Source organism: Styela clava, chromosome 6 (assembly GCF_964204865.1).
Source record: "Styela clava chromosome 6, kaStyClav1.hap1.2, whole genome shotgun sequence".
Classification (NCBI taxonomy): domain Eukaryota; kingdom Metazoa; phylum Chordata; class Ascidiacea; order Stolidobranchia; family Styelidae; genus Styela; species Styela clava.
The window spans coordinates 15,623,803-15,649,968 of record NC_135255.1 but is presented as its reverse complement, the minus strand read 5'-3'; the positions used below and the strand labels follow the sequence as shown (position 1 = coordinate 15,649,968).

General features: G+C 36.2%; 2 protein-coding genes across 2 annotated transcripts; both read right to left on the bottom strand.

Moving 5' to 3' along the window:
* Positions 1-1,157: 1,157 nt before the first annotated feature.
* LOC120331414 (uncharacterized) lies at positions 1,158-2,906 on the bottom strand. Its single transcript, XM_039398486.2, has one exon. It carries the CDS (start codon positions 2,766-2,768, stop codon positions 1,347-1,349), a length of 1,422 nt encoding a protein of 473 aa, XP_039254420.2. The 5' UTR covers positions 2,769-2,906; the 3' UTR covers positions 1,158-1,346.
* A 5,475-nt stretch (positions 2,907-8,381) lies between these two features.
* LOC120330733 (uncharacterized) lies at positions 8,382-23,512 on the bottom strand. Its single transcript, XM_039397636.2, has 4 exons — positions 23,090-23,512; positions 22,255-22,378; positions 20,457-20,981; positions 8,382-14,570 (listed from the first exon to the last, which is right to left on the bottom strand). The coding sequence occupies exons 1-4, from the start codon at positions 23,489-23,491 to the stop codon at positions 12,646-12,648; spliced, it is 2,976 nt and encodes a 991-aa protein (XP_039253570.2). The 5' UTR covers positions 23,492-23,512; the 3' UTR covers positions 8,382-12,645.
* Between the last annotated feature and the right edge of the window lie 2,654 nt (positions 23,513-26,166).

The window sequence follows — 26,166 nt, the reverse complement described above, 5'->3', positions numbered from 1 at the left end:
CTTGCGCTTGCCTCGCAACGAAGACTTGTTATTGTACCGTTTTTTTACATTATCCGACTTTACTACCTAGTTAGCATTTTATAATAATTATTGATGCCGACTTATTGACGATATTCCGATTACCATGCTTCATTTTACATTAAATCATTTCGCGGCCTAAATGTTATAACATTATTTGCGATAAATTTAGATCAAATATTAATTATTTGCGCATAATTTAAATACCGTACTTATATGACATGCCTTCTCCGAAAATACAAAGTTATATCGCAAAACAATGCATTTGGTGACATTTATTTTGCACTCTCGAAAATATTAATTTACCTTTCTAACTCAAGTCGACAATCCTATCGGCTAAGATTGACACAAGTTTGGCCGAGTGCCGGTGGTATTTGAGTCGACGATAAATCAAAATAAGTTGCCGCATTTGGCAAAGACTTAAAGATATTGTAAAGACTTATTTGGCCGAAATAGTGCGAGGCATTGTGAAAACAAGGCCAAGTCCGGACAGATATATAACGATAAAAGCGGTAACAGAACATCAAGATTTTGTAATAGAAAATGGATCTCGCGCAGAATGAACATGGGAAATCCCGACATTTAGTTGTTTCTCTGCTGTCTGAATCGCTTTACCGATGCCGAAAAGACTAAGTTGCGTTGGTTCATTGCGCAATTTCTCTCTCCGTCGTCATATTGCTGTTTGATAAGCGCGACATCAATTATCACGGCATTTACAAATAGACCATGTTTGGTAAGTTGTCTCTTACATTCTTTAGTCATTTCACCCGAAGAAGTTGAAACCAGGTGTGTTGGCGTCCATCGGTCTCAACACAATTCTATCCCATATCTACGCTTAATATGTACATTTGCCATGCTAGATAAGTTGATAATAGGTTAGTAAATGGCAACGCGTTATGCCTTCTCCATCTGCGTAACAAGAGAGATAAAAACGGCTGCGAATACCGGAACTCTAACTTCTTCTACCGATTAAACTTTAATTTTTTACAATCGACGGAATTGACTGCCCGTAAAGAGAGCTCGTTTCAATCGCGAAAGCGCTCCACCAATAATTACGAATTTACGTAATTCGTAACTTCGCTTCCGTAACTCGAAATAATTCCGTAATTCCGTAAATCCGTAAATTACGTGCAAGCCTAGGCAAAAGTATATTTTATTTTAAAAATAGTTAAAAATACGTAGATGGAACGTAAATATCTAAAATAAAGACATGTAAATATCAAAAATAGTGCGGGAAATGTTCAAATCTAACAAATATTTTTATTTTTAATTAGTTCCACCCCGCCCGGTTGAGAATCACGGACCTAAGTGATTAGCTGCCGTTTTGTTCATGAAACAAATACATTCAATTGGTTTGAGTACATTGGTGCTTGGTAGAAATATCCAGGAGCCGAAGGAGCGCTAATTGGAGGTGATGTCCGGAAGGTTGATTCTGGTTGTGTTTCAGCAATTGTTGGAATCGGATAAAACGAAACCTTATTTCCTTGAAATATACCTGATTGGCTCAGTTGTGTCGCGTAAAATGCAGTTGACGAACACGGTGCCAGGCTGACATTAGGTGACATGCATTGCCTCTTGGCTGGAGGTGGACTAGCGGGGTTTCTTTCATAAGAGTTTGTTCGTTCCATGGCGATAGTTTTTGTTTGTAGTTGGATTAAATCTTCGGCATTGGACGATGAAGGTGGTGGTGTGATAGTCTGTTCATAATTGATTGAAGCAGCAGCATAACCGAATTCTCGAGCAAGATCAACGTTGGGAGGCGCCTGTTCTCGACAGGTTGGCCAATGTGGCGATGGAGAAGAATCCATTCCACTTTCATTTGATCTTGGGGATGTTTCGAGACGATACAAATTTTTGTTATTTCCAGAGGGTCCGTTACTGGATGTTGGTGAAGTAACTGCTGAATCGCTGCCGTCACTTTCCGGAGGTACTACTGTTCCTTCAGCTTCGTGCATCTTGATGTGCTTTCGGAGAGAGCTCGGATGAGTGTAGGTTTTCTTGCATCCAGGAACTCGGCAGCCATATGGTTTGGAAGTTGAGTGAGTGTAAGTGTGCTTTTTGCGGTCGGAGCTATTTGCAAATCGTCTATCACATCCATCAAATGGGCAAACGAATGGTTTCTCTCCAGTATGAGTGCGCTTGTGGATTTTGAAATTTTCACTTCTTGCGAATACTTTGCCGCAATTGGGATAAAGACAAAGAAATGGTTTTTCACCTGTGTGAACTCTAATGTGATTAACAAGTTTGTATTTTGCTTGGAATCCCTTCTCTCGTTGGCAATCCTTCCAGTGACAAGTGTGGTCGGTTTGATCGTGACCTCCAACATGGTCTACAGTGACGTGGTCGACTAAATGAGTCATGCTGTAAAACTCTTGATCACATGTTACGCAGTTTTTATCACCTTTGTTGCCTTTGATAATCCACTTGCAAGACAAGATTTTTGGATTGATGCTAGCTTGACCATAACCAAAGTATTGATTTTGAAAGTTGAAGTCCAGGCCAGAATGATGTTGCTGGAAATATTGACTTTTACCTGTAGCTTGATTAAGGTAAACTTGTTCATGAAGATTCTGCCTGTTGCGAAGCGGTCCCATGCCGTGGTGAGGGTTGAAAAATGCCGCTTGATGTCCATTTGGAACCATGCCGTGAATTGGCTGAGATGTCATACTGTCGCATCTTGGTGGTGCAAATCCGGTGAAATTAGATGCTGAACTTTGTGGAGGAAAGGCATATGCGGTGGCGTAGGCCATATTTGATGATGATCTTTTCACTAAGCTTTGGAAGATGCAAATATATAGTTCGAATAGTAGATCAGATAAAAGGATTGAATATTGAATGATATGATTTTCGTTGCGGGTGTCTCATCTTATATGCAATCTCTTATCAGTCAACTTCCCTTTTCTCTCTCCGTTTCCCACGTTTCCACGCTCATTCCCGTACTCATTTCCTCCCCCCAAGTTCGTTCTCTCCCCCTGTGACGTTGAACCTGTATTGTTGACATTGAGAGATAATTGTTTGCGTCGTTGTTGATAATTTACGCCCGCGACAACAATGCAAACAATAGACGACTCAAAGGCACGAGCCAAAATCGTTGTCGTGTGACTCGTTTATGCCAGGATTTTGTTTGCTTCCTTTGAGAAATATTTGCACAAATGGTGTGAATAGTTTCAATATTTATCCAACATATTTGTCAGGTGCATGTTGTACATAACGCAAATATTGCTCAAACTTGAACAGGTTCATTCATATTACAAACGAATAATTTGAATTTTAGCATTTCAATTCAGAATTTATTTCAAAAATATTCTAAAAAAAACTCGAAAGTAAGATTATTTGTTCACTCATGTGTGAAATATGAGAATAAATGAAGAGAGGCGAAAACAATTCCATACAATGTATATCCTTCATTAAAATTTGAAATACTTCGCATTCGATTCATAGGATTATTAAATTTAGGTTCAAATCTAAGATATCCTAAAAATAAAGGAACGATCAAATATAAACATCTAGTATCTACATAGGCTGATACAAACAAATTCACTTACACATGTCTAATTCACTTAGTTCTAGATAAAATGCGTATTCCGCAATTTTTAATATGGATTTATGTCGCTTCCGAAGTATGTGCATCAAGATGGCCCAAACTTGAACATAGTATGTGTATCAGGTTAGGTTTATCAGATTGTCCACCACCTTGGTGCACATACTACGGAAGCGCCGGATTCATTACGTACCCAACTTCACTTTAAAAATTATGTTATGAAGACAAGAAAACTACTAAAATAAGAAACGGAAATAAAAAGCAAAATATGTTTTTTCGATTTTATTTATTTTTCGATTTAATTATAATTGTTATGAAAATGGTTTCTTGTCTTCTCACTCGATTAATTTTCGACGTCATAAAAAAGTAATATTGTATAAGGATAGAAACGAAGATATGAGTGATCCTAATTTTAGTTTCAGTTTTTAAAGTTTGTTAGAAATAATTTTAACTAAAAAATAATTGATGTTAAATTATTAGGCTTCAACTATCCAGAAAATTTAATTAATGCAATAATGATACGGATGAATGGATTATTTGTATCTGCTTATGTGAGATACCATATTGCGAAATTGGGCGCTCCCGAAGTATGTGCACTAAGATGGCGCACAACCTGAACCCTAACCTGGTACACATACTAAATTCAGCTTGTGCGCCATCTTGGTGCACATACTTCTGGAGATCCCAAAATTGTACCAGATTGCAAGCTCATGTTATGCGCATTAATGAGAATTTGCCGAAAGAGATGGAAAATGTAACTTTAAGTTACCTCTACGATCAGATACGAAAGACTACCAATTTTATTTTCAAATTTCCGCATTATTTGTCGATACTAATAAAATCAAAGTGCGAAGAAAACTACTAAAACAAAAATAGTCGTCTTTAACAAGTTATATGGCGCCCCAGAAAAAAATATGAGAAAGTATGAATGATCATAGAAATGTGCACATATATAGGAACCGCCTATTCATGTTTAAGGTATACTGACAAATATTTTTGGATAAAAAAAATGGTAAAAATGAATAAGATTTTTCATATTGTTAGCAAATATGAATGTTGGAATAGCGATTTAGCGAATTAGGGTCGGAGAAGGTTTTTGATAAAGTTGTTAGTACAAATCACCTTTGAGTTTCAGAAATTCATTTTCACATGCGATATTCATCAGCGGGTACTCTGATCGGATGTCTTTAATTACAGAGATAAAGATACGGATGAATGGATTAAATATAAATGAACTTGGATAATTATCTGCTCAACCAAGAATAAAGTTCAGACTGAACGGAAGTTCTATTCATTATGCAATACAATAAACTGGTAATTACAACTTATGCATTGTGCTTGAATCCATGTGTGAAATTTCTATAAGTCCTTTTACATTATGATTACATTTTTTTTTTTGGAATTTTTAATGCAAAAGGATAAAGACGTTTTAATGCTCGTGGAATGAATGTTATTTGCTATTTCAGTTATAAATATCGTAAATTCAATTTAAAGTAATTTAAATAGGCTTTTACGAGTACTCGCAATTTTGGTTTTATTATATTTTCACAAAGAATTTTAATAAAAACTTTTTCTTCTATCTCGCTGAAGATAGATCCTTAAGCTATTGTTCACGTCGTTTTTTTATTATATTAGCAGCTCACGACATCAGTGCAAAAAATATACGATTCAGTGGCACGAGCCAAAATTGTTATGATGTGACTTAGTTATACGTAGATTTCGTTTGCTCCCTTAACGCAAAAGGTATGAATTATTTATATTTTTGTCCATTGCTTCAATGTTATTTTTCATATTCGCAGCAGCGTTCAAGTAAATCGGATGCCTTTAATTAACGCAACGATACGGATGAATGGATTATTTCCCCATGAATTTGGGTAATTAACCCGATAGTGAAAGATTTATACCAAACGGAAGTTTTATTGAGGCAAAACCCGGCAATTAAATGTTCAATTTCTGTCAATTTGAAACCAGTTGGGGCAAGCCGAAAATTAGTCCTTTAGTACCTTCAGTAATATTAAATCGAGTTGCTCTTTGATAGACACAAATCCCGACAAAAATTTAAACTAAATTTTGAAATCGAAATTGGTGGAATTTTGGAAATAACATAAGCGTATGCAAATTAGAAAAAAAGTTCAACAGTGGTCGTATAGCAACCTTTATATATGAAATTAGCAAGAAGCCAGGACCTGGTTATATACATAATTTATACTAGTGGTAGATTGTGGAAGTTTTTCGACTGAAAAAAAATTCAGTATTAGATATGATTATGGCCTCATCAAAAAGATTTTTAGAAAATGGGAAAGTTGATACATATTTCATCCTATTTGGTACTTCTAACTCCGTATCTGCTCAACCAGGAATCCGTTTCAAATAATATAGACCACGAAATATTTCCCACGATGTTTCTTCCATCGCATACAATATCTTATCAATAGGTAATATCAGAAATACCTTTCAACTTCATCCAAACTGCTGATAAATAGATAAATAGCATATCTTATTTTGCGATAAAACTAGAAAAAACTAAATTAAATTTTCTATCACACGCGTATTTGAAATGTCACCCATCTTGATTCACTTATGCCTATATTCACTTATTTTATTGAATGAGTGGGCTTGCTAACGCGATATACATATAATTCAAATTATTCATATACAACCAGCTCATATACAGCCAACTAAATATACAAATTAAACTAAAGTCATATGTATAGTCTGCTCAATTTACATTCACATTTAATTCAAGTGATGTACAGACAAAATCGATCGATTTCTTATAGATGTAACGGAGTTTGTCAGCAAAATTCCATACAAATGTAAAGCCAAGTAACAAGGCTTGTACCGGGTGTTATATGAAAAGTTGGGACGGATTTCGATTTTTGCAAAGTTTGTTGTGAAATATTGGCATCAAAAAATTTTCTCCCTTCGAGTGATGAAAAGTCAGCTAGCGGGAAAATATAAACAGTAACAGTAATTTTATGAAGCCATCCACGTGTACACTTCGAGTCCATGTAAAAAATCAATCAATAATTAGGATGAACTGCATTTGAATGTTGTATGTTTTACATATGTATAGGGTGTTCATAAAGTCTTAACATTTTTTAAAATTGCCAAGAAAAATTATTAATACCATATATTGTTTTGGTCCTCACAGATGTATTAAATGATGTAAAAATATATACTTGAACAATTACTGATTAAAAACACAGCAAAACCTAGTTAAGATATCTTGAGAACTGACTTATTAACATAATTGTAATTGTAAAGGGACTTTATGGACACCTTGTATATATATTATTTTTCGTCGTTTTCACATTAAAATCATTTCAAAATCCCACAAATTTTATTGTAACTATACTATTCAATTTCAGGCGACAAATTTATTCTGTCAAGCAAAAAAATTTCCACGCTCTCCCTTCTTGTCATTCTATTGTTTGTTTATTATAGCAATCAGTGGTCGGAAGTAAAATCGGAAATCAGTGATAAAGCATTCAGGCACGCGCTGGAGGCTAATATTTCCGACAATGCTTTTGACTACAATATTTCAACAAGAACGAGAATCGCAATTGATTTTAAAAGTGTTAGTTTTACATGCTTTGGTTTTTAAACCAGCAATGAACACGAATACAAAAATCTGTTTGGAACCTCCACACAAATTCTTTGCCTCGTTTCAACTCAGTCTGTGATAACGGATGATCGTTTATTTCACCTGGTTGTTTTACAAGGTTGAACCAAAAGATTTAAGATTACATCGTTCGAATGAAAAAAAGATCACCAATTCACATCAATAACTTAAAAAAGGGGCTGTAGCTATTTGACAATTTTTCGCGACAGCAGTACATAACCCGTTTGTAAATTTGCGTATAGACATATTCAAATAACTCAGGCAAGTCACATGACCAACACACGCTATATTTACATTCTCACGAAGGTGAATATTGTAAACAAAGAACGTAAACAATTATATCTCAATGTCAACAACGCAAATTCAACGTCGAATAACTGAAAGGAGAGAAAGCGGAAGGAATGACGTGAGAAAGTTAGAAATGAAAGAGGAAGAAAAAATGGTAAGAGTTTGTATATAAGGTCAAATAAGATTCTCTGCGGTATCATTACATCATTTCCGAGCAAATCAATTGGGGACATATTATGGCTTATACATAGGCTTACCATACAGCCCGCTTTAGGCGGGACAGTCCCGCTTTTTAGCGTTGTGTCCCGCCGTCCCGACAAGTCAGCCAAAAGTCCCGCTTTGGCGTTCAGCCATTCAGCATAATACACGTACATGTTTTCGTTACTGTTGTTTCTGTGTAGCGCAACGCTCGCCTATACTTACTGAAGGTGAATGTGTTTGTTTTCCACTAACATTGTCAGCAAACGCATTGCAAGTAAAACTAATACTAATCAGTCTGAATTCGTATACGAATTATTTGTAATTCTTTAACGTCAATTCCCTTCTCGAACTGAACCCAATATTTGGACAGAGAATATGCGCATGAACTCTCGATGACAATAGGGTCAATGGAATGAAGACAACCGGGATAGCTTTAAATGTAGGTCTATGTAGTAAAATCGGAAACTGTAAGTGTAAACTTACAAAATAACAGCTGAGGGGTCGTTGTCTTTGGGGGCGTCCCGATTTGAAGTTACAAAAATATGGTAACCCTACATATATATACAACACAGCTCAGATTTGGTTATACCGAATTATTCACTGATTCGCCAGCAACGCTTTTGTCAGGAAACCGTTTTCAACGAACATGTGTCACGGTTAGATAGATGTTGTTACCGTGGTTGTAGAATGAATCAGAAGACTCAAAGGTTCCGGATTGGTTGTTTATTGTACGGCAATTCCAATATCAAACTTAAAACAACATAAACAGACAATACAACAAAATATAACTAAGGAACCGAAAACACGACCGCCCGCCAGCGCGGCAGCCGGAGGAGAAAGATCGAAAGACAGTTTTTGCCTCACATGTAGTGAGTGGTCGGAGTCCAAATCCGACAAAACAGCATTAAATAAATGTCAACATAACAGTCTATAAACATAAATATATATATATACACAAAACATAAACGCGGACACTTTAGTCCGCGACAGAGCCCTATTCTTGTTCAGAATGAAACTCAACAAGTTTTATTCTAAAAAAAAAAACTCCTACCCTAAATGTGAAACAGATATAAAAACTGCACTAATTTGAATTCAAAATTCACCAAATATCTAATTTTTAAAAACGTCTGTACCCCATCCCTTCAAACTAGAGGCATATACCAGAGAAGTTCTAACATGGTAGCACAAGTTGAAGAAAATCAAAGTTATCACGAATGAAATGGAACATGTTATGTTAAGTCGCCTTCAAACGCAGCCAGCATAAACATAGCCTAACTCAGATAGTTTTCATTCTGTATCCATGCGTTCGTCATCTCAGCAATTTGGGGGAAAATGTTCCCTCCTAGACTTACTCCTCCCCGCAGGGATCCCGCTCCGATATGCAACGGCTACTGGCCCATATTGACCACAAACAAAGGGATTCTAACGGCCCAGGGATCCACCACTGCAGGCAACACACACAATCCCATATCCAAAAACTGGTCACCAAAGTCCAGCCAGCCCCAACCACCGCCTGCATATCGAGCCACCATCATCACCCGAAATCTCACCCATAAAAACATTGTTCTACACCAAGGGGGGACAATTTCATTTTTTAACCTCTGCTGCAACTCGGAACACACACAGTCTTTCCACCACTCATCATTTTCGCCCGCCATATCGAGCTCACATGAACAAAACAGTCCATGAAATATTCTTGCAGTTCTTGTCAGCCAATTCCACTATTTCGATCTGACCTTGCTCTGTTCTTATCCATAAAAGGCCATTGTCACACTGTTTCCGGCACACAATTTCTCTGTGCTGAAAGTCGCTTCCTTTTCTGTTCTTCGAAATTGCCGTCAACAAAACTGTCCAAATCCTGGCGTGCTCGCCATTGTCACGGACCAAGATGTTGCTACCGTGGTTGTAGAATGAATCAGAATACTCAAAGGTTCCGGATTGGTTGTTTATTGTACGGCAATTCCAATATCAAACTTAAAACAACATAAACAGACAATACAACAAAATACAACTAAGGGACCGAAAACACGACCGCCTGCCAGCGCGGCAGCCGGAGAAGAGAGATCGAAAGACAGTTTTTGCCTCACATGTAGTGAGTGGTCGGAGTCCAAATCCGACAAAACAGCATAAATGTCAACATAACAGTCTATAAACATAAAAATATATATATACACAAAACATAAACGCAGACACTTAAGTCCGCGACACATGTGAGTCTTGAGCAGCATTATAATTTGTGTCATAATAGAAATTGACTATAAATGTGAATGGTTTACTGACGTTGACGGTAGCAACGAATCACTATGGAACCAGCAATTTTGTGCAGGTATTGAGGATAGGATAGGATTTACATATTTGGCTAATCACAGGTAAACAGATCACACTAATGCCTACCGGAAGGCCGACTAAGTCTGCAACTGGAATGAGGCGGGTGGCAGATCATTTAAATAACATAAAATAATGGCGGTCCAATTGTTGAACCCTGTGGCACCCCGCAGTTAGTATATATAACCAATTTAAACGTGTATTCTCCATTCTATATATATTAATGGCGTACTCTCAAGTTTGATGCGACGAGGTTGAATGTATTCCTCTGAATACTCCAATGACGTAGGCCTACCCTAGTTCTCGAAGTAGAATATCGTGCTCGAAAGTCTCATAAGCTCTTACGAGGTCTAAGAAAACAGAACAACCGACTTTGTTTTCACTCTTCTCTATTACCAATTTTTGAGTCCAGCTTAGCTATCTTCACAAAGCGGAAGTCAAGGCACATTCCGGCTTGTCAGCTAACGACTTTGTGAAAACTTTTCAACGATATAATTTCCCCTCCATATTTATATATATATCTGAAGCTAAGAATGCCTCATGCACTGAATTGGTCGACCAATACTATATTTTGTGAACGTATTTTCTAGCTGGAGCGATCGGTCTTATATAGCGAAAAAGTCGGTTCATAATTTGGTTCCAGTCCTGAAAATCTTAGTATCAAACTGTCTAATTGTTCGTAATCTATATATAAGATGCCAGGAGCTCTAATTTTGATTGAAAAGTGAAATCAAATTCTGAGAAAAGATCACAATTCAGAGGGGAAATTAGCTCAGCACCAAATCGAAATTTTATAAATTTGATCATTAAACGGTACTCCCGTAGTATGTGAACCAAGATGGCGGACACCGGAACGTAGTATGTGTACCAGGTTGGGGTTAGGCCATAATTTCAGGTACAAATACTACGGGAGTCACTTGGCTGGTCCCAAACTCGTAATAAAACTAAAATGAGGAAAATTGGAACAAAATTAATACCTCGCCCCAATCTGGAAAACATACCTACCATGTTCAGGTGTCCGCCATCTCGGTTCCCATACTACAGGGGTGCCCTTAAAACCCAAGATAGAATCCAAAGTACATGTGACAATGCATAAGAACTTTTTAATGATATCAAAAACTTTCTATTCCCCATCAATTCCCTATATTTACAAAGTACATATGACAATGCATAAGAACTTTTTAATGACATCTAAAACTCTCTATTCCCCATCAATTCCCTATATTTACAAAGTACATATGACAATGCAGACAATGCATAAGAACTTTTTAATGACATCAAAAACTCTCTATTCCCCATCAATTCCCTATATTTACAAAGTACATATGACAATGCATAAAAAAACTTTCTGTTTCCCATCAATTCCCTATATTTACACATTCCGAAAGATTCGTGATGGATTGAATTAAAATGAGCCATGAAATGATTGAAACAAAAAAAAACATAATACTCAAATGCGTGCAAGAGTCTTAACAGAATGTAACCAATGTTCAATTTTTTATTTGTGTCATCATCATTTTGAAATTTTTCGAAGAATACTACTGCTTACAGAGCAAATGCTAATTTTTTTTCACAAATGAAGGTCCTGTTTACAGTGTAACCTTGTAGCGAAATTAAGACAGGTATTAAATTTAAAATGGGTACTCCCAAAGTATGTGAATCAAGATAATAATAGGCCATAACTTCAGATACAAATACCACGTGAGTCACTTGTCTAGTCCCCGAACTCGTATTAGAACTAAAATGAGGAAAATTGGAATAAAATTAAGGCCTAACCCTAACCTGGTACACATACAGTACTACGTTCCGGTGTCCGCCATCTTGGTTCACATACTTGGGGAGTACCTAAGAATGATATAGATATGTTTTTTCATGTGCCAACTCTAAGAATGCGAAAAGAAATGCTGCGAGTACTATGAGTGCAGTTATCAAATAGAAAATAGTGGAATTACCACAGCATAGGTTCTTTGACATAGAAAGAAAAACTGTGCCCAAAATAACAAAAACAATGTTTTTTATGAAAGCAAAACGCTTTCTTTGAAGATTGACATTCCAAATTAACTATGATTTTAATCCATGATGAAATGCATAAAAACCTAAACGAGTAAAATAAGTTATTTATTGTCTATAATTGAGGTTAGCGATTTTGAAACAATTACTAAAAACATGATCCTCACACAGGTATACACACAATACATGATATGCCCAGGTAAAATGATCAATCTAATCTAAGAGCGTGTACTATACATCAAACGAAATATCAAGCAAACTTCACAAACACAAAAACACGGTCATATAACCGTTATTTTTCTCCCGTCTCATTTAGGAGTTAAAATACAGAAAATGACTGATTTTTCATATGCAGTGTATATGCTTGTCTAATACAGAAATGAAAATTACTATTATGGCCATTTAAAAAAATTCGAATCCACATGGAAAAAATTATATAAGTATATAATGTAAAAGCATGTAGTCAAGAATAGCTTTATTTCAACAATAAAACCTATCACATATACTAATGATATTTCCAATTGTTACAATGATTGTTACTTTTCTATATCAGAGCCCAGGATATGGATATTTGACCTCAAAACCAGGACCACAAAATTGATCTTAGCACCATGTGCTTACGTCTTCCAACCTGCTTCTAGTATTCATCAAGAGGCTCCTGTTTTACTACAACTCCAGTTAAGTTCTTTCTAACATCTCTTTTCTTGTAAGTGTAACACCTGGCATCAGCAAGAGCATTTTGCAGCAACTGAGAAGTTAGTTCTTTTGTAACATAAATCAGCACACAGGCACGTTTGTTTGCCAATACATCAGTAAATGCAGAGGCTTTGGTCACTTTTTCATCATCATAACACATCCACCTTCCAAATACTTTACAATAAGTGAAATAATGTTCTGTCTTCTGCGTTGGATCATCAACAATAACGGAAGCCAGGAAATAGCGTACATTGCAATATGCCCATTCGTCGGGGTAATGTACACTCGCATCAGTGAAGCTTTCATTTTTTTCAATTGTAACAATCAAATTATCAGGCATTTCTACAGGTTTCACTTTTGTCATTATGTTACATTGAGTGCATTGCATGGTGCACGTTATCATTAGGTCCTCTAGCTTTTCATTCTTTTTAGTCGGCGATACAGCCCAGTGATATGATTCACAGTTATTAATGCAACTGCAAGACTCTTTTTGCAGTTTAATTGTAAATCTAGATTTGGCATCGCTAGAATTGTGATGTGCTCTTTCATCAGATATGATTTCCCCTATCAAATCACTGATGTATACCTCAGGGTTGCCCTCTTCCTCCCCAATATTCAATTCTTCTTTGTGTAACACGAGTTCAAATGCTTTTATTGGAGAACCTTCGGGGCTACAGATGGCTCGTTGTGTGAAAGATAACATCCTGCAAAAGTAACATCTATCACTACTTTTACATAACTTCTTGACAACAGTAGCAAGACCAGTTTGTAGTAATGCTTGTAGGACAGCATTAATGCACGAATCCTTTCCATCATTAATTAATTGCCTGCACCTAAATAAAGCGACAAATCCATCTTCTCTCGTTCTTGGTGTCTCTTTTTTGGCAGTTGATCCATTCACCTTAATTTCATTATGATTTCTGTTAGTATCCAATTCTTGTGAATTTGCTGTCTTACAGTCGCCATACTCATATACTTGAGCATTAGGATTAGAAAGTAGAATGTTACAATCTGCTGTTTTCTCCGTGTAGATCAGTATGCAAGCACCTTTGTCGCTAAAAGCTTTGGACGCGTCTGCAACATTCGAAGAATTCTCAAAATATGAAATCCACATGTGTTTTACCCTCACATATGTGAAATATGAGTCGCCATCAGATACATCCTCTTCACAGACTACAGAACTTAACTGGTAAACTTTGCCTTTAACCATCAAAACTTCAGGATACCTAGTAGGGAAACCTGCATCTAATGTTATGACTAAATTGCCATGGGATGATGTCGGCCAAGATTTCGACAATTTCATACATTCACGGCATGATTTGTACTGAACTGGAAACAAATTGACGACATTCTGATTCAAGGTATGTTTGGAACATGTACGAGTCTCTGCATTGATACTTCTCACCCAAAAAGAATCTCGGACTGATTTTCCAGAATGAAATTTATCTTCATGTGAGATGAAATCATCGAGAAGCTTTTGAAAATATTTTACCGGATTATTTGAACAGCCTTCAAACTTGTTTTTCAAAAGAGTGAATTCAAACATTGAGAGAGGCACTGAATTACCACTTCGAAAGAACCTATTTTTCAAGGAGCAAAATCTACAATATAGACAAGCGTGGAATGCAGGACAAAGTGCAACACCTCCAGTTTCTAATTTGGTAGATAGCAAACTTCGCAAAACAGACACCATCCAACTGTTATTTTCTTTTTCTAAAAGTGGGGAAGCATCAGGAGCTTTCCCATCCAACTTTTTCGAAACATTGTCAGGTTTCTCAGGAGTGTTACTCTTTCGATTAGTTGTGGCAACATCGGTTTTTGTTGCTTCTTTGGCAAGGGACGACGTATCTGGTTTTGTCAAAGAACCTGTCAAAAATGAGTGATAACTTCAGTCACTATTATTATACGATAATAGTAGTCAGTAAAAAGGATGTAGAAAATTCATTGAAATTTTGTGCAATCAATAGTAGAAATGGCTAATTAACTAATGGATAATAATAGATTTACAATTACAGATTTACATGATTTTTTATTTTTTGGGGGGGGGGGGTCTTATTGGGTCACTATTCTTTTTCCATTTTTTCTGGGGTCGCCCATTTTTTGCATATGAGTCTTCTCAGCAGCGTAGAGTCTTATTGGGCCACTATGCTTTTTTCATTCTTTCTGGGGTCACCCATTTTTTGCATATGAGTCTTCTCAGCAGTGTTCACTCTAAGGAAATTATGAGTGCGAAAGTGCTTCACAGTTGAAAAAAAAGTGCGAAAGTTCTCAGACACGATTTGTGTAAACCTCATATCTGGATTGATATATTTTATAATGAATACGTGCCAAAGTGTCTGTCAATCATCTTATTTAATTCGACTTTGTACTGCCAGTTGGAATTTGTCTTTATTCTTTTAAAAAAACATGGTTCAGTGCATGGAACATTACTCCCTATTTATGCCAGATATCAGTACTTCAAAACGAAAACTGCTACCATGAGATGAAGTGATTGATTTATGACCCTTAGGTTTTGCCAATTCAAAAAAATTCACCCCAGACTGGAAAACACAGCTGTTAACTAATGGATTAAAGACCACAATTGAAGATTCTTATTGGAGGCTATGTGGAAAAAGTGAAAAACTACTTTTTTAGTGCTGAAAATAGGCTTCATCCTACTTGCGAGGTAGACTTATATTTTATTAACCGGAAATACCGTAATAATGTTTAAAATAAGGATAGGATTTACATATTTATCAGAGGTGGGGTGGCGAGCGTATTACTAACGCCTCTTCCTGAGCCACACCACTGTGCCAGTGCTAATCATACAATTACTTTGCATGCTAAACATCTTCAGGGTGTATTATATATCTGGGTTAAGATTATCTCAGAATATAAGAACTCTTGACAGTTGATATTATTTTAAATGAGGATGACACTTGTTGTAGTTTGGAGCCGCTCTGATTATTAATTATGGCTATGTAAACACACAAAAATTCATGGTGAAAAACGATCGCATAAAATGAGCCCACAGATATCTTGAAATAAATAAAAGTAATAGCCCTATAGCACCAACAACAATCTTTAACCACTAAAAATTTTGAAGCTATTGGGCAAATGTTTTAACTCGAGATATACAACAGGTGACACCGACTTAGTATGGACATATGCCCTAGCCCTGACATGGGCGAACTACGGCTTGCGGTCCAGATCCTGCACGCTGGTTAAATCAATTTGCGATTAAATTCAGTTTTGGCACATGGCTTATTGTTTGCTTTTGTAACACTGTAAATATTCACAAATGAACTTTTTACATCACACTTACATGGGTGAAATTTTTGTTCCCTAGTCCAAAAACCTTGCCTACCATTGCCCTAACCCAGTGGTTCTCAAACTTTTTTTGCTCGCGGCGCACTTAGAAAATTAAAAAAAATCGCGACACACTTGTAAAAATAAAGCTTAGCTTTGAGCAATTTTTTTCTGCTAATTGTAATGTGTGTGCCTATTTGGAGAAACAATTGAAATTCCGTTGTTCCCATTTCTGCTTTGAATTTCAGTCAAAGCAGGAAACCTACGTCCACAGAGTCATGGAGATGCAAATGGCTAGATTATTTTAATAGATTTGGACCGATGATAGAATAAAATTTGTAAGCAGATCGCCAAAACAACATGGTGGAAGGTGGACGTTTTGTTTACAAATACATTATAACTAGGGCTGGGCATTTTCAAAACATATCTATGGATAAATGGATTTAGGAAAAACAAATGAAATACTAACAAATAAGTACTTTCATGGTTCAAAATTTATAGAATCTATCAAAAAATGTATATATTGGTACAGGTACTACTACTATGGTGGCCCATCGTTGACACGCGTAAAAATTGAAAAAAAAAAGGAAAAATAAAATAAAAAACTCAAAATAGAAGTAAAAATAAAAAAAATAGTTGTGGAAAAACATAAAAAAAATTAAAAAAAAAATATAAATAAAATTAAAAATAAAAATGAAATGAAAAAAAGCAAAAAAAAAAATTTTTCAAATAAAAAGGTTCGCGGCCCATCGTTGTAACGCATTTTTATTTTGAGAAAATTTGCTTCTGCTTGGGACCAACGTTGGCATGCATAATCCTACGCGCACAAACGGTGTTCCCTGGGTTTCTAACTCACTACTGATTTTCTTAAGCGATATTCAATAAATTCAACACGTAAATGTTCTAAAAGTTCTCCATGCTACAAGTTCCACTAGAAGTAATATATTTATAATAATGAAGAATATAAAATAGAGTACGAAAATTCGGAAAATTTGTGTTTATGTGTAGAAGGTAATTGAATTGGAGAATGCTGCTCAACTGCTCAATTGTCCGGACACTCTTGCGATACCGGTACCGTCTGACCGTACCTGTACTGTACTCATGCAATCACTCATGAAACGAATGGGAGATACGGATAGTCTAGCTAGTAGAATATAGTGAATCGAGAGATGGATTGAGCGCAGCCAGTTACAGGTTGTACATACAGGCATACATAGCCGTATCGTACCGATCCAGACAAATGATAAATCGCGCGGGCTCAACCATTTATTTCAATCTATCCCTCGATTCACCATATTCTTCTAGAGCTAGACTATCCGTATCTCCCACTCGTTTCATGAGTGACTGTATGCTGGGTACCGGGTATGATCAGACGGTATCGCACGAGTGTCCGGGCAACTGAGCATTTAAGCAGCATTCTCCAATTCAATTACCTTTTACACATAAAAACAAATTTCTCGAATTTTCGTATTCAATTCTATATTCTCTTATCATTATTTTAAATATATACATATTACTTTTAGTTGAACTTGTATCATGTAGAATTTATAGAACATCTGCATATTGAATTTATTGAATATTGTTCAACGTTGTTGAACGACAACGACAACGTGGCGGCCCATCGTTGTCAACCTTTTTATTCACGTTTTTTTTTTTAAATTTATTTTTGCTTTTTTTTACTCCGTTTTTATTTTATTTTCGTTTTTTTTTTTTAATTTTTTTTTTTGCAATTTAGTTTTTTTTTTCAGTTTTTTTATGTTTTTTCACAAATATTTTTTTATTTTACTTTTATTTTAAGTTATTTATTTTTTTTTTTTCAATTTTACACGTGACAACGATGGGCCACCATATACTACTACACTGAGACAAAGTTCACTTATAATGATCAGTAATATAATTAGTACTTTATTTTTTCCCCATACTAAAAATACACTTTATACCAGTGGTTCTCAAACGGTGGGTCGCGGCCCACACATGGGGGGCGTAGACAATTTTTTTAGGGGGCGTGAAGCTGATTAAAAATAAAAATAATTGTTAAATTTAATCGTGCCTTATTGATTAATTGACTTATTTTGGATGTTTACATTTTTTCATTGTTTAGAGATTGCGATTCCATCCACGTATTTTCAATGTGTATTTAGAATAAAACATACTTTCGCCTTACTATTTGTTATCTGAACATATAGAATAGCTTATCGTTAGCTAGTTATTTTTGAGGTGGGACGGGAGACTTACCATATTCAAAAAAGGCGACTTAAAAGTTTGAGAACCACTGCTTTATTTGAACAATATGACAAAGAAACCTGAATATGGCATTTCAGGGTGGAGGAAGGTGCGATAAACCAATACTGGCTAGCGAGCAGCGACACACAATGAACATAAAAATATTTGCCTAACTTGGCATTGCGGATGGTTACTCATTCTTAATTAGTAAATAGGGATGGGCAATGTAGAATAATTTACTATTCTAGAATATTCTAGAATAGTTAAATCGAATCCAGAATACCGAATCCTATTCTATTTTCATACTTATTCGAATAGTGGGAATTCCCACAATGCTGGATTTAGATGTTAAAAAATTGTAAATGTATTACTATAAATGTATAATTTATTTGGAAATGTCCTGAACATTGGATTCCATTTGATACTAAACAAGCATTTCCCAGGACAATAAAATTTAGGAAAATTACAATATTTTTTGCCTTCAAATGTTCAAATAATCCCTAAATACTGAAATGCTAGATTAAGACACGCTTTATACACTTTAATAATAAGCGGTTAAATACAAAAATATGAAACGGCGTTAAATAATTTTCATTGTTAGTCTGCCGAGTATACTAAAACATACCCGCTGAGAATAATTAGGTGTAGGACCAGCGTGTGGCCACTGCAACCTATGCGGCCGTTGTAAAATATTAAATTTAACCACTATCAATCAAAATCAACTTTTTATTTCTGTGCGAGCAAGACTTGCAAAACAAAGTTCCCGTAAACGCGATTTCGTAGTTAGTTATTAGGTAATAACATCTAAAGACTAATTCCTTTTCTATGATTATCATTACATAGCATTATCTACCCAGACTTGGCCTTATTTAAACTCAATAGGTCACTATCTTCGCCAGATGCGGCAACTTTTTTTTAAGTTTATCGGCGACTGAAATACTACAGACACTCGATCAAACGTGCGTCTATCTTGAACGGTAGGAACGGGCGGAAAAATATGTAATCTTTTGAAAGTGAAATTCAAATGTGACAGATTTTCGCGTATTGCAAAATAACTTTGCATTTCGGAAAATGGTGTACTTAGTTATTTCGTACTTAGTTATTAGGTAATAACTTTTAAAGACGAATTCATTTTCTATGATTATCGTTACATATCATTATCTACACAGACTTGGCCCTAATTAAACTCAATACGTCACTATCTTAGCCAGATAATGCAACTTTTTTTAAAATTTATCAGCGACGAAAATTCTACAGACACTCGATCAAACGTGCGTCTATCTTGAACGAGAGGAACGGACCGAAAAAAATGTAATGTTTTGAGAGTGAAATTTAAATGGGACAGATTTTCGCGTATTGCGATATAACTTTTGTATTTCGGAAAATGGTGTAATACAATTCGTAAATAATATTTGATCTAAATTATTCGAAAGCAATGTTATAACATTTAACGCCTGGCTTTTGGTTTACATGCATCATTTTTTGGGAAAACTCGCAACTCGCGAGATATCATTTAATGTAAAATGAAGCAAGGTACGTCTGTAAACAATTAAAGATTGTTGCAATCAGATTATCGGAATATTGCTAGTAAGTCGGCACAAATATTTATTAATATTATACGTTGGCTATTAGCAAATCAGTAAAACGCAAAAATGGTGCAATAACGAGTCTTCGCCGTGAGGTATATTTCGCCGACTTCTTGTCCTGAATATGCCGATTGAGATAACAGTGTTTGATGTTTACCGATTTTACGAGCAGACGCAAGTTATATTAAATGAGAGAGATTTCCACGCGAGAAAAAACGCTCGTGAGATTTCCAAGCGAGAAAAAACGCTCGTCTTTAATTGATAAATTAGAAACCCGAAATACAAAAATTGACGCTTGGCGCCTCAGAGGCGGAAACCGAATCCTGTTATCGAATCCCGTTGGATTCGAATACTTTGGGATTCGAATCCTCCGGATTCGGTATTCTATATTGCCCATCCCTATTAGTAAAAGAAATAGAGCACTCCAGAAGTATTTGTACCAATATGGAGGTGAATAATTTTGTTCACCTATTTTACATCAAGCTGTGTAAATGGACTGAAACCTACTGGCAGGGGGCATATTCGCATGGCCAACAGACAGTCCCGGGCCTCGTAATAGAATTGATAAACAAGGAAAATCTGGATAAAATTATGGCCTAACCCTAACCTGGTACACATACTGTGGGAGTACCAAAAATAAACATAAATAACTCACTTTCATGCAGTGTCAGATTGCTGTTGAGTGTTAACATCTTTTCTTCAGTGTGGACCAACACATGCTTTTCTAATTCCTCAATAGTTTTGAAGACTTTGTTTTCCAGAGAGCAGTCTTTCCATAAACATTTTAAAGGTTCTTTCATGTCTTTTACTCTACCAAGATGGTGACCTATTAAATGCTCAATACTATCTTCGATAATAGAAAATTTTCTGTGACAGATCACATTCTGCTCCTGTGTGCTGTTTTTTCCTCTCATCATGAAGCGAACGACCCACATGCATGTGAATCGATAAAAGCTTAAAGCAACTGGTGTTAGCTCCGAATTTCCACTGGTTTTTACAGCTGTAACAGCAACACTAGGTGTAATTTTAATTGTTTGTTTCGTAATGGTAGGTTTTGGAGAATCTTTTGAATCCGAGCAAATTCTTTTTGGCTTTGATTGATTTTTTTGAGGCTTGCTGGGTTTTCGTTTCCGTTTTTTCAATAAAAACTCCTCGTCACTACTATCAGCATCGTCGGAATCTGAATAAATTTAAATCAGTATCATACATGAGAAAATGTTTCTAATCTTCTGCTATAATTTAATCGTCTCATGCAAAAAACATAATTTGATAAATAAAATTGCAATAATTATAAATATATATAAAAGCAAACTAGCACTGGCATGACAAAATGCTCTTTAACCCTTACTGTGCGGTGGGCACGTATACGTACCAGCGACAAAACTCGCTAGATCGTGGCGGGTACTCTAAGTTACCCATTGTTTTATTTAGCAATCGGTCGCAAACTGTTGGTCTAGTTTTTCCGGGTTTTAGTTTATTGATAAGAAGTCGTCTTCGAGTTTAACATAAGCGACTGTAAACCTCGCTTTCGTTTACGACGGGAATTTTATTTGCGGCGGAACGAGGGAGTGTTTTTGAAATTTATGCAAATTTCAGTGTTTTTTGGGTGGTAATAGAAGACATATTATCCCTTCCATCTACCAAAGTATTTTGAGTTAGATCACGATATTGCTACAGCAACATTATGCTATTGTTTGCCAACCACGAAGCGGTAACAGTAAAGGATTTAGCGAATATTTCTATTTTTTATCACGGTTTGAAGTTTCAACTCCCAAGAAAAAAAAAATGCGTTTTTTTCCATCCGGTTTGTGACTCAGACCACCACTTTTAAAAAAACTTTTTTTTTCAATCGCCAATTGCAAGCTCTTTAAATAAGCTTTCCAACGAGCGTTAACGAGCACTAACAACGTTAGTGGGCAGCAGAGGATCATTAGGTTTCGTTAGTCGATCGATTAGTTGTGGGGGTACAAATGCATAAAATCGGCGTAGCAAATACGATTATTTAATAAAAAATAAAAATCGCATGGAAAGGGTTAATGTGCAGCAAGTTTAATAGTGGAAACCTAAATAGACTTTCAAATTTCAATGTGAACTTGCGGAACGGAACACTGATATAGTGGCAGAGTCCTAGATTGCTACAGACACCTGATTGAAATAGAGATATAAAGCAGTTCACAAGGTTGATTGACTGATATAAACGTTGAATGATATTTGCGGGCCAGAAGAGTAGAGCGCACGCAATGGGCCACTACCAGAGTACCAGTATGTATAACTATGATACCAGTATAATAAAATTGTTAGAAATAAACATGTGCTTTAACTGTGACAATGATGTAATGATTGGCTGTGTCTAGAACGCCCCCAAAAAACGGGCCTTAATCGAGAGCCGCGGGTTAGGAACCATTGATGTCACCTATTCAATGTCAAATAATATTACAAGTTACCATATATACCTGTGCTATCTTTATCTTTTTTCTCGTTATAACTCTCATCAGATGAATTGTCATCATCATCTACACTACTTTTGTCCTCGATTGGTGAAAATGGAGAAATAACGGTGTGAAATTTTAGGTGATCCTAAATCAAAAAAAGTGAGTTGACCCATTATGTGTTTCATAAACAAACATTATTGTTAAAATTCAACCCAGCGATTAAACAAAAAATGGAAAATACACAAATAATGCCAAAGTTAAGGCTTTGCAACGCAAAGGGGTTGGAATTACTTGCATGTACCAAAAACTGAATTACTCGTTTTGCGGGCCGCATATGATCATACAAAATTGGCAGTTCCCTGCTGACCAGACAATTTTTCCCTATGGGCCGCAGTTTGCACGCCCCCCCCCCCCCCCCCCGATTTAGCCTATTATGAAAAGTGTGATTGATAGGTCAACATGACCAGGAAAGCAGCATAATGTTAGAGATTAGTAGAATAAGATATTTATATTTATCATATAGAACAATACTGTTATGTCTGCAAATCAATTCCTAATCATTTCATCTTACGAACTGCGTGCAATCAAGTTATCCATTCATAGTATATTCAGTCTGCAGAGTGCAGGGTTAGGACTTCAATTTAACCATTAATCTGAGCATCTTGTGTGTTAGTTTGCGTAATTGGGTTGGGATGCAAGGAGTGGGATTTATCGAATGCGATTCAAAAAAGACAAGGAATTTTGTCACACATGAACAATATGGAAGTTTTTAAGAAAGAATGCATAAAATTAGCATAGCAATGACTGTAACTAGAATCTCTATATATAAATATATATTTAAAAATGCATCACAAACCTTAAATTCATTTCTTGTGTTGTAATGTGAAACACTTCGCTTGGAACAATTTTCCCAACAACACACATATCCTCTTGTCCCGCATCGAGCATGGCTATCAAGTAAATGCTCAATCAATTCATCCGGTGAATCGAAATTTTCTTTACATATTCCTTTCGAACCAAGTTTCCATCTACATAACAAAACGCTATCCAGAGCCTCCAATTTGATGTTGTTATCGAGAGCAGGAGGAGTACAGTAATCTGTAATTGTGCCAGTCTCCTTCATCATAAACGGGTCAAGTGTAACAGCCCCCTTTGAAGCAGCCTTATCAGTTTGGTCACTTTTTCCTTTTTTCGGTGCAGTTTTTTTAGCATTCTTCGATTTAGATACTCGAGATGGAGCACGACCGCCTTTGCTCATGATGAAATATAAATAAAAGATCTGAAACAAGAAAATGATTTTTCTCCAATGAAATGGAATTGGTATAAAACTTAGGTTTGAAAAAAACAGTTAGGTTTGAGTATCATTCAATGCCAGAATGCTGTGACAGATGTTGGCTATAGCGCCGAGTTGCCTTTGGTGTTAAAATTAAATTGTTACTGATGGGTCCAAGTTTAATTTCTGATTTATATATCAGTATTCCTATTCAACTGTTGGAAGTCAAAGCAACAGCGCAAATTGAATTCAGTCAAGTCAAGTCTGTAAGTCTTCAAAGTGCAAGTCAAGTTTTAAAAAAGACAAAAAAAATTAAATCCACTGAAACCCCCTCACCAGAAGCAACCATCTTTCAGACTTTACTAATCAAGAATCTGAAAATCATGTAAATTGTCATCTGTGACTGTATTCGAAACTGCTCAAACTAGGCTAATATATCAAAATGTCTTATTGCAGCTTTGGTTTAATTATTATGTTTGTTGAAACAATTTACTTGTAATGACTAGTAAATAAACTAGTTTTGTAATGATTGCGGTGTTTGAATGTTTGTTATTTGGAAAGCCATTTATACATTATTGATTGATATACATTATTGTGGCATTATGGTGTCCTGCAAGTCATTGGTGCCATAATTCTATGGACCTGCCCAGATTCATAATATTCATATGACCTATCAACATATCAACTTACAGTTCTAAATTGCCGATAAGTATACATATTTCTCTTTACACTCATACTTAATTATTAATTTTTTGTCATTGGTGCTATATCAGTATATAGTAAGTTTATTTTGATTTTCCGTTACAACAAAACAAACAAATTTACACAAAATCAGAAAAATAGGCAAAATCTAAAAAGATTTAAGACATGTCCACCAGACTTATAACCCAAAACAACAGATTCAGACTTTGAAGTAATTTTGATAAATACAGAAATACCGTACACTAAAAAAATTTGGGTGTATGACAAGTACTTGCAGACTTGAGTGTGGATTTTGAACACACAACTGTACAATTTTTTATATATTGTAACTATACAATAAAACCTCAAAAATAAAGAGTAGTGTAGAGTAGGTACACAAACAGACAAACAAGCTATCCAACAACTGGTACCGGTTTCAAGGCATTTGATAGTATTGACCATGACATATTACTAGCTAAATTGAATAATATTGTTAGAGGTCAGAGATATAATTGGTTTAAAAGCTACTTATCAGAAAGGAAACGAGTAGATAATGATGTGGCATCCAGCACATACTCTAATCTGACTGTAGGCACACTGCAAGGTTATTTATATTATGTGATACCGTCACTGCTCAAGGATAGGATAGGATTTACATATTTATCCCGGGGGAGAGGAAAACCGATAAGACGGCTTAATCATATGGCGAACCACGGCCTCTCGTACCAGTCCAAATTGGGTATGGGATTATTTAGCCAGTTATTTGTTTTCGGAAGCATGGACAGATGGACTTGATGGTGGAGGAAGCCGTAACCGACCAGCGGAAGCCGTGAACCACCCTACGGCGGCGAGGAGTCCAGCAATCCTCTCGCACATGACCATCCCCGCATGGGATCCGAACCTGCGATCCCACGAAGGGTAATCAGAGATGCGGTGGCGAGCGTATTCCTAACGCTTAGCACGATGCGCCACACCGCCGAGGGTGTATTTATGTCCAAATTTTAAAGTTTAGTATTATTTATTTAGTCTATTTTGTGTGGTGTTATATCGTATTTATATATGTTGTCTTGTCTTACAAACTCCCTTGGATAGGATAGGATTTACATATTTATCCCAGGGGAGAGGAAAGCCGATAAGACAGCTTATCCATATGGCGAACCACAGCCTCTCGTCCGGTTACCATTCCAAGTCGGGTATGGGATTAGTTAGTTATACTGTATTGTTTGTTTTCGGAAGCATGGACTTGGTGGTGGAGGAAGCCGTAACCGACCAGCGGTTACGTGAACCACCCAACGACGGCGAGGAGTCCAGCAATCCTCTCGCACATAACCATCCCTGCATGAGAATCGAACCTGCGAACCCACGCAGAGTAATTAGAGGTGCGGTGGCGAGCGTATTCCCAACGCTTAACCCGTTGAGTCACACCGCCGCGCCTAGTTTTGTATACTCCACCCTTACCCCTATTACCACACCCACCCACACTCCTTGCACAACTGTCTGTATAAGGGACCATATTATATGTATTCGATTTACTTCATTTTTGAAAAATTTCAAAGGGTACCGGTACCGGTATGCATGCTGCACGTTCGTGTTTTAGGCCAGTACGGTATGGCCTTGTGCATACATCCCGTCTTCAGTAACGACAATCTATCTACGCTTTTGTTGCTTTTACGAGATAAATAAACATACATACATACCAGTATCTGAATGAAAACGTGCGGTACCGGTAATCTATGATTAACCAATCACTGCTATTTTCTGACTAACTCTATCAGTCTATTCATCATGTCATCAGTTACCGTACCTACTTTGTTTGTGATACTGGTACCGGTAATAAAATTTTCTCTATGACAATAGGTCAATGCCGGAGTTGATTAATAACATATCATCTGCCGATATTTATCACAATGATCTATGTACAATTTCTGTACAGTTTCAACTACAGCATTCCAGTTTTGCGTAATCAAATATGATACGGG